Below are 10,198 nucleotides of genomic sequence, written 5' to 3'. Positions count from 1 at the left end.
ATCATTTTTAACACCATCTCTTGCATCTAATGTTACATCATTTTGAGCATCCAAATTTGCATTTATATTTGCATCTTATGTTGAGTCATGTGTTGTGTCCACCTTTGCATCTTATTTTGTGTCTAATGGTACATTCAATTTAGAGCCATTTTTTACGTCTACTTTTGTATTTGTTTTTGCACCAAGTTTTGCATCCAATTTTAAGCTATTTTATGCCCCTTTTTGCACCATTTTTTTATGTCTACTTGTGTCCAATGTTGCACCATTATTTACACCGACTTTTTCATCCAATTTTGCACTTTTTTGGTGTCTAGTTTTACATCGTTTTCACCATCCAAATTTTCATCTTTTTTTGCCTCATTTTGTGTCCACATTTGCATATAATTTTGTGTCTGAGTTCGAGCCTAAATTTGCATGTGATTAGGAATCATTTTTTACATCCAATATGGCATCCTTGGTTTCACCTTTTTTCAGCCCCATTTTGCATCTTGTTTTATGTCTTTTCTTACATCTTTTTTTTTCCTTTTTTGCACCCAAGTTTGCATCCCAAATTTACACCATTATTTTCATCATCATTTGGCATATTAATTTGTAACGTTTTTTGCTTCTTTTTAACGCTCAACTTTGCATCTCATTTTACATCTAGTTGTTGTCTTTTTTTGCATCTAATTTTGTGCCCATTTATGTGTCCTTGTTTTTGCCCAATTTGATATCCTTTTGTATGCCATGTTTTGTTCCCTTCTTTGTGTCAACTATTGCACAATTTTCACTTCTAATTTAAAACACTTTGTATGTCAATTGTTTGCATTTTGTATTAATTCCTAGTTTAACATCCAATTTTACTTTCAAATTTGCATCCATGGTTACATCCGCATTTGACTTCTTATATAGAGTATATTTTTCTTTACATATATGACCCCCTTTATAGATTCATAGTGAAATATATGATAGCTTCTAAATATCATTAAAGCAGATATCACAATTCAAAATCATTTGTAAAGAAATTTAAGAGAAATTGACAACATCCATCCAAAAAATTAACAATGGGTCATTAACAATTTTCAAAACATGTATAAAATAGCAACATAATACTAATAAAATTAGTATTATTTTTAATCAAAACAAGTAAAATTCAAATATGATTAACAAATCAAAATATTTCATGAATATCGTTATTCTACGATAAATTAACAACATACATAAATCAAACTCATCGTATGATTACAAAATCAAAATGTCTCATTGATATAGGGTAAATTCACAACACCCATCTAAACATAACAATGTCATTCTACACAATAATTTCTTCATAAAAAATAATGCATGTGCATGCCTAGCTACCACCACCAAGATCATCCTCATGATCATCTTGACCATCCTCATTACTCTGATCCACATCATCACCAACACCGCAACTATCATCATCATCTCCTCCTTCACCACCATCATCCTCATCCTCATCGTCATCATCTCCTGATATATGTTGAACATAATTTGGATCATCGTCTTGGCAATCATTACCTATAGCATTCTGACAAAAGAAATCAATATTACATGTTAGTATTAATTACATAACACAACACATGTTTTTGTTATACAATGTTAACCATAAAATGAGGTAAGATATAATATCTAATAGTACTAAAAAATAAAATGAAAATATGGTTTAAAAGTATATTGGAAATCCAACTAAGATTACATACCATAGAGTCCATCCAAACAACAAATTCAACCCATCTCTTTTGCTGCAGCACCTCGTTTTCCAAATGATTTGGAGGTCTTCCATATTTTAGTTCCTATCAATCAGTAAATAGGGAGAAATTAGATAACAATGACTTTCTTCTAGTACAAAATTTATTAAAAAAATATCACATGTTTAATATACTTACAAAGGTTGTTATCAGTGCTTTTAAACCTTTCTGGCCACTACGATGAGTGACTTTTGTCTTGGTTAACCTCGCCTTGGATGCCTTGTCCTTAAACATAAACCAATTCAATTTATTTTTACACAAATACATGTCTAAGATACTTATAAGTATTAATACATTCTAAATAATGTTTAATGAAAAATTCAATACCTGAATGCTCTCATTGTCGGCTTTTCTTTGTGCATCCAACTTCTCATATGATTTTACAAGTTCTTTCCATACTTTAAAAGGTATGTCAATAGGTCTTTGTTTCAGTCTTTGATCTTGAGGCATTTTTTTAATTTTTCTTGTTTGGGTAAAAAATTTGGTTAAAAAAAACCGAACAAGTAATTCACATCAATGGCATGGGGACTCTATGGATATGTGTAAAAAAATGGCTATAAAGAAAACATCCAAAAAACATATGAGCTCTCCCTTTGATGGTCACTTGGGGCATATGAACAACTCCATTTTCGAAAATCAAGGACAATCCTTTCTCAAAGTCCTTCCTAATATTTGCTCCAAATGTCTTAAAATGAAAAACAAAATTCAAATGTCGTCCTTAAACATCTCCCTTAAATATAATGTTGGACCATAAATTCTTCACTTTTATTGTTATTGGCTCTGGAATGATTTTTCTATATGCAATTATATAATGAAATATGTGTGCACTAATGAAAAAACATTGAGTTTCATTTTTCATAATCACAGACAATGAAAAAAGAATCACACGTAACTAGCATCATTTTGGAAATTTTATATTTATTAAAAATCTTTAACATGTTTTCCTCCCATATCTCATAAAAAGGTGTGAAATTTTTTATATACTCTCCAATAAGCACTACAACAAAACCAGCGATTTGGAGGTTGTACACTAAGCTTTTCAACATCGAACTTACTAGGGCTTGCACCGCCGGGGTTATTAGTAAGAATCTCATGAGGTTTGCATAGCCATGATTATTAGAATCAAAATAGTAGGATTTGCACTAAAAAACAGTTCATAGAGCTTTCCTGTTGGGGAGAAAATCACAAGTTCAACTTCTGCAGTGCAGAGCACCGAGAGCTCGTAAGCTTTCTTCAGCAATCCACCTATGTTTGGAAAATGTAGTCTGCCTACTGGCGATGTTCTCAATCCTCTTCCTCTGCATCTTTCCCCTCACTATTCTTGTATGTCCTCTTTCGTTTTTCCCTCCAAACAAACCCTCTCAAATTGAGAAAGCAGAACAACTCACTCGATGAGAATCCGAATCCAATTATCGCTTCTAACAATAACCCAATACGATACCAGAAGTGATTACACAAAACCTCATTGACTCTTCATTTGTTTGGAAAAGAGCCAAGCATATACTTCTGACGAGGGTTTCCGTCTCAAGTCTGGCTCGCCAGACATCGCTTAGTCAATTGCGAGAAAAGTTTTCCACCTGCCTGTCACATACGGTTTGTCACACTATATATTAAAATAAGGTTGATCATACTAACAATAAGGTTGTATAGTTTAAAAGGAGGGCTCTCCTGACTGCATTTGGTTGGTTTATAGAAAAGATTGCTAGAATGTGTAATGTGAATGCTCTGCTAACTGTTTTTTAAGCATTTGGAAGTATTAAAACCCCCTAGGATAATTAATGTAAGACCTGTTAATTAATGTGTAAAGATGGCTATTGTCCTTGGGCTACCTTAGTTGTTCGTGTTTAGTGATCTGTGGTATTATGACTCCTCAAGTCACTATTAAACCATGAGAACCATGCCCAGGCAGACTAGTGTGACATTGTGGATGAGAACCAAAACTAGACTCCTATAACCTCCTTTTTCATCCTTTAAATTGCAGAATTAACTGACTGTTCTAGTAATCATTCTTGAGCACCTGAAGATGTGCACCCTAAATAATAAGAATAATGCTCTGTAACATATGAATAGTCCATCCTGTGCATGTAGGATATGCACATGAGGTCCAATAAAATCACTAACCAGAATACCAGGTGTTATTAAAGCCTCTACAGGTTGATATATATGAATGTTACAGTGTGCGGGAGTATGATTCAATTCCATACGAAAATACAAAACATCTGATACGATTTCCTTATACCTCATAGGCAAACAACCATTGTCCCTTCTATAGATGAGCAGAATAAGTGCTTGGTTCTCTACACTAAATAAAGACAAAGTATAGTACTTATTGCTGACAAAATAGGATTTAAATTGTGGTTCAATTGCTTGACATTCAGCTGGTCACAGAATTGTAGAGTGCATAATCATAAGTGATGTTGCGAGCCTCATTGCTCAAAGTCTAAGGGTCTTGCGAGCCATAATCACAGCGATGTATGGCATATCTTGTGATTATGGCATTTTATGAGGTCAATTCTTGTGAAGACATTTCAGTTTATAATAAATTTTGAACCTCAACAGAGTTTTGGCAAGACCTGGCTGAGCTAGGACATCAACAACACAGCTGATATGAATGACATAATCTAGCCTCAAGAGGGAGCCTCTTTTGTTTCATCACTCTAACAATCTATGAAGTGGTGGAAAGCATAACAACTTCCCCTTGAATATGACACCTAAACTGAGTACAAATCCTAAATGATGCAGCCCTTGGTGCATGTCTCTCAAAGTATCGATATTTCAAATGCTGAAAGCTCTTGTGCCCATTTGATATGCATTCGATTGCAGTTCCCCTGAAGAAAGAATCTTATAAAGGTGAGGCCATGGCCAATATGTTAGCCATATCCATTGGAGTTGCCATTGCTTGACAAATTTAGTGTGATCAGTCCCACCATGATTCACATGGGCTTCTACTCAACACTGGCTGTTGCTATTGTAAGAGTCTTCAAGCTCGTTGAACCCATAGTATTGATAAGTGTATTCTTTGGGTCTCTGGTTTTCAAATTCTGCCTATGTTTTCCTCTCAGTATCATTATTTCAAATGCTGAAAGCTCTAATTCCCATTGCTGTGTATTTGATTGTGGTTTCCCTGAAGAAAGAAGCTTATAAAGGTGAGCCCGAGGCCAATATGTTGGCCATATCCATTGGAGTTACTATTTCAGCTTATGGGGAGGCCAAGATGAATGCATGGGAGGTGATTCTCCAGTTAAGTGCAGTTGCATGTGAGACTACCCAATTGGTTCTCATACAAATTCCACGAACATCAAAAGGGATTAAATTGAATCCCATCACATCTTCGTTGCTCCTTGTTGCCTTGTTTTTCTCAGCACCCCCTGGGCCTTAGTAGAATACCCATTTCTGATAATCAGGGTCTCTTCCTTTGATTTGGGTTACATGACATTTCTGCTAGTGCCTTGGCTCTTAATCTTGCAGTGTTTCTTCTGATAGGAAAGACTTCAGCCTTGACTATGAATGTTGCCGGTCTTGTCAAGGACTGGCTGCTCATAACATAATCTTTGTCTGTAATAAATGAAAAGGTTACAGTCATAAATGTGAGTGGGTGTGGACTGGCTTTTCTGGCTGTCTGTTACTATAATCATTTGAAACTTCAAGCTCTCAAGTCCAATGACAACCAACCAAAGTACCTCAGCAGTGCAGCTGATGCCAATGATGAAGGAGAAGGTTTGATAATGACGAGTGGGAGATTCTCAATCAGAGATTCAGAACCAGTAGAGAAAAATCAAACTCAAGCTTCAGGATTAGGTATTTAGATCATTAATATTGTCTTGTGCTAGAGATTACTGTTCTTGGATTGGCTCCTCTATGCCCAGATCTATTTGCAGGGAACAGGCCAGTCATTCACAGTGAAGAAGATAATGACAAGATTAGTGTATAATGATGGACAGGATGGTGCCATCGTGCCAACCTAAATCTCAAGTAAGGAGACATCTGTTCATCAATTTGTCAAGAAGCATGGCCTACAATTCAATTGCTCTAAGCCTATCACTTCTTCCACCTGTCAAATAAATTGTTTCCTGTTTGTTTAGTTGACTATGGTTCTAATAAATATACTATTGTTTGATGTAAAAACACAAAACAAAACAAAAAATATGGAAATTTGTGACCCCATTTTCTAACTACAAATTGAAATCGGATTACCATAGTGACCACCTCTGCTTATTGGAATCAAAAAGGGGGTGGGTTAACCCAATACGATACCAGAAGTGATTACACAAAACCTCATTGACTCTTCATTTGTTTGGAAAAGAGCCAAGCATATACTTCTGACGAGGGTTTCCGTCTCAAGTCTGGCTCGCAGGACGTCGCTTAGTCAATTGCGAGAAAAGTTTTCCACCTGCCTGTCACATACGGTTTGTCACACTATATATTAAAATAAGGTTGATCATACTAACAATAAGGTTGTATAGTTTAAAAGGAGGGCTCTCGTGACTGCATTTGGTTGGTTTATAGAAAAGATTGCTAGAATGTGTAATGTGAATGCTCTGCTAACTGTTTTTTAAGCATTTGGAAGTATTAAAACCCCCTAGGATAATTAATGTAAGACCTGTTAATTAATGTGTAAAGATGGCTATTGTCCTTGGGCTACCTTAGCTGTTCGTGTTTAGTGATCTGTGGTATTATGACTCCTCAAGTCACTATTAAACCATGAGAACCATGCCCAGGCAGACTAGTGTGACATTGTGGATGAGAACCAAAACTAGACTCCTATAACCTCCTTTTTCATCCTTTAAATTGCAGAATTAACTGACTGTTTTAGTAATCGTTCTTGAGCACCTGAAGATGTGCACCCTAAATAATAAGAATAATACCCTGTAACATATGAATAGTCCATCCTGTGCATGTAGGATATGCACATGAGGTCCAATAAAATCACTAACCAGAATACCAGGTGTTATTAAAGCCTCTACAAGTTGATATATATGAATGTTACAATGTGCAGGAGTATGATTCAATTCCATATGAAAATATAAAACATCTGATAGGATTTCCTTATACCTCATAGGCATACAACCATTGTCCCTTCTATAGATGAGCAGAATAAGTGCTTGGTTCTCTACACTAAATAAAGACAAAGTATAGTACTTATTGCTGACAAAATAGGATTTAAATCGCGGTTCAATTGCTTGACATTCAGCTGGTCACAGAATTGTAGAGTGCATAATCATAAGTGATGTTGTGAGCCTCATTGTTCAAAGTCTAAGGGTCTTGCGAGCCATAATTGTTGGCATTATGAGACAAGTGTTGTCCTTGATGGCAAATCACACTGATAACAAATCATAGTGCAGAAGGATAGCAGCAAGGAATTGATGATAAGTCTACAAGTATGAAGAAAAATGTATACACGCTGGTTCACTATATACCAAGTCGCGTATACAAGCAGTTTCACTATATACCAAGTCGCGTATACGCAGGTTCGCTATATACCAAGTCGTGTGTACACGCTGGTTGGCTTCAGTAAAAGCGCGTGTATGTGGAAAACTTATCTTTGGTCCACGGCGGTTATTCCTTGGAAGTTGTGCCTATGGTTTTGGACCTTGGTGTCTCGACGGACGTGTTGATCCCTAGTTTTGAAGATGATGGTATTGGATTTCTATGGTTTTGGCTCTTGGTATTGAACAAGGCCTAAGGCTATATAAGGAGAAGGAAATCATTAGGCAAGTGCATCTGAAATGTCTTGAATATCTGATGAAGTATTAGATCCAGTATGCAGGTTATTGGTTGATGATGTATCGCTTAATCTGAGCTAGGGAGAGATCTCATCGGTTGATGGAGAACAAGATCTAAGGAGAGATCGGGATCAAATGGTTTGAAATGAACTATCTTTATATAGTTGATTATGCGTATTTCTAGATCCGCATGACTGACGCAATATTATGTTCTGGGTATAACTGATGTCTGGTACAGCTGCAAGTTATGAAAAATTATTTTTAGATCTGTACGCAAGTTGTCTTCAGTAAAACCGCGTGTATACGCAAGTTGCCTTCATTGAAGTAGCGTATATCTTTTGGAGCTTGATTTTTGGGTTGCAGCTGGGTCTGACTGTTATTGCAGAGTTCTGTAGTCTGCTCTGTGTTCTGGTGACTGGGTTTGACAGGGTTTCAGTGGTTCAGTGATTCAAAGATTGTTGATGTGAGTATTGGTTGTTTTGTAATCTGCTATGAAGGTTGAATGAATTGAGGTCTTCAGATTGTAATATTGTGCTTCAGGAATATCCAGTCTGAAAATGTATGAAAAGTGGTACCTGAAGGAAAGAAGATTGTAGGCCTGCACCTACGTACTAGTATCTTAGCTAGTACAAGAGCAAAGGGGGTTGAAGCTCCCTTCCAAGGAAGTTTGGAGAACGAGAGAAGGTTGAAGCCTTCTGCAGGTTGTAGCCTGCATACTGGTATAAGGCTGCACCAGTACAAAAGATTGTAAACTGAAGTTCTTATTTAAGAAAGATAGAGACGACTTGTAGCAGGTGGTTTTCACCCACATTGGGTTTCCACCTTATATCATGGTGTTCATGTGTGTGGCTTTTGTGTGATGATCTGTTCTGTTATACTGTTTACTTTTAATATGGTGAATAATGACCTGATGCACTTAACTGAAGATAAACTAACCGAATTATAAGTTTTTCTGGTTATACGTTGTTTTCTTTAGACACAGTAGCGTGTACACACTGGTTCACTTAACTGAAGTAGCGTATATGTTTCTGAGCATTGAAAAAGTTTTATTGATCTGATAATACTGATTCACCCCCCCTCTCAGTATTATTTCCAACAATTGGTATCAGAGCAGGTCCTTCAGAGAAGCTTGATCGCTTGAAGGTAGATCGTTCATCATGAGCAACTACGAGAGAGAAGCATCAATCAGGCCACCGGTTTTTTGATGGGACAAACTTCAATTATTGGAAGGTAAGAGTTACTGCCTATCTTCAATCTCTTGGTACAGAAGTTTGGGACATCATAGAAACAGGCTACGCTTTTCCTTTAGCTACTCCTACAGATGCAGCTGAGAAAAAGAAGTATGAAACAAATGCGAAAGCAGTCAGTACCCTATTAGGATGTATATCCCAAACGGAATTCATGAAGGTAATGCACTACAAATCCGCAAAAGAGATATGGGACAAAATTTTCACGAGCTATGAAGGAGATGAACAGGTAAAGCGTGCTAAACTTCAAACTCTCAGGATACAGTATGAGACTCTCAAGATGTATAATGATGAAAGTGTGGCTAACTATTTTCTTCGGGTAGATGAGATCGTTAATTGTATGAAAAATTTGGGTGAAGAAATAAAAGAGGCTATAGTGGTTGAAAAGGTTCTAAGATCATTGTCCCCCAAGTTTGAATCTAAAGTATCTGCAATAGAAGAAAAGGAAAATCTACGAATTCTTACTATGTCTCAGCTACATGGAATTCTAACTGCTTATGAAATGAGAAAGGGAGGTCCATCAGACAGAAGAGAAGCTGCTTTCAAGGCATCAGGCAAAGAAGACTATTATGAAGCAAGCCACGTCCCAGAAGAAGAGGAAGAAGAATCAAATTTTGTCAGAAATCTTCAAAGGGGTTCTGGAAGGTTCAGAGGTAAGCTACCTTTTAAATGCTTTGCTTGTGGAAGAGTAGGTCATTATGCTGCAAAATGTCCTTATAAGGATAAAGGAAAGGAACCTGCTAGATGGAACAAGAAACAGAGTGCAAATAAGAAAAGCTACTACACTCATGAAGATAGTGATGGTCTATCGAATAGTGATGAAGATGAACGAGGTAATGAATATAAGTTGTTAATGGCATTTGAAGATGATGATTATATGGATGCTATAGATGTGGATAACCTTTATGATGAAATTACTAGACTCAAGAGATGTATAGAAGAAAAGAATATGATCATTGATACTCTACAATTTCAAATTGATGAAAAGGAAAAACATCTTGAAAAACTAGAAGGTGAAATTGTTGGTCTTAGAAAAGAGATTGAGAAAACAAAAGCTATTAATCTTAAATTTGTTAAAGGATCTAAAACCTTGGATGAGATTATCAATGTGCAGCGATCTCCTCTCATCAAGACAGGTCTTGGATATAATGGAGAAACATCTCAAGCCTCTACCTCTAAAAGTTATCTTGATGCAGCAAGGAAAAGCGAGCAAAGGCCAAATAAAAGTAATCAGGTGAATCAGGGACAGTTTACCTCAAGAACAAATAAAGGCCATCAAGAAATTTGGGGACAAACTGCCTTAAGGACAAACAGAAGCTACAATCAGCCACAGGTAAAATCTTCCCAATTTGCTCCAAGAATAAATAGAAGCTACAATCGGTTGGATGATAGATCTGATTATCGCAGAATTTTCTTTAATGGCCAATGCTTTTCTTGCCATAACTTCGGTCACAAAGCAGCTCAATGTGTTGCATAC

General features: G+C 36.4%; 1 protein-coding gene across 1 annotated transcript; it reads right to left on the bottom strand.

Moving 5' to 3' along the window:
• Positions 1-1,186: 1,186 nt before the first annotated feature.
• LOC149171041 (uncharacterized) lies at positions 1,187-2,336 on the bottom strand. The gene is made up of 3 exons (XM_089427416.1): positions 1,890-2,336; positions 1,704-1,796; positions 1,187-1,531 (listed from the first exon to the last, which is right to left on the bottom strand). The coding sequence occupies exons 1-3, from the start codon at positions 2,016-2,018 to the stop codon at positions 1,334-1,336; spliced, it is 420 nt and encodes a 139-aa protein (XP_089283542.1). The 5' UTR covers positions 2,019-2,336; the 3' UTR covers positions 1,187-1,333.
• Positions 2,337-10,198: the final 7,862 nt, after the last annotated feature.

The sequence above is a fragment of the Pinus tabuliformis genome, chromosome 4_2, assembly GCF_031772625.1.
Source record: "Pinus tabuliformis cultivar Carrire ecotype Pingquan chromosome 4_2, CPIR1, whole genome shotgun sequence".
NCBI classification, from domain to species: Eukaryota; Viridiplantae; Streptophyta; class Pinopsida; order Pinales; family Pinaceae; genus Pinus; species Pinus tabuliformis.
This window is presented reverse-complemented; position numbering and strand designations above follow the sequence as displayed.

Coding starts and splice junctions, on each gene's coding strand:
- LOC149171041 (XM_089427416.1), bottom strand. CDS start 2,018: ATGTATTTGTGTAAAAATAAATTGAATTGGTTTATGTTTAAGGACAAG. Junction 1,797..1,889: donor AAGCACTGATAACAACCTTT/GTAAGTATATTA, acceptor ACTGATTGATAG/GAACTAAAATATGGAAGACC. Junction 1,532..1,703: donor TTGTTTGGATGGACTCTATG/GTATGTAATCTT, acceptor TTCTTTTGTCAG/AATGCTATAGGTAATGATTG.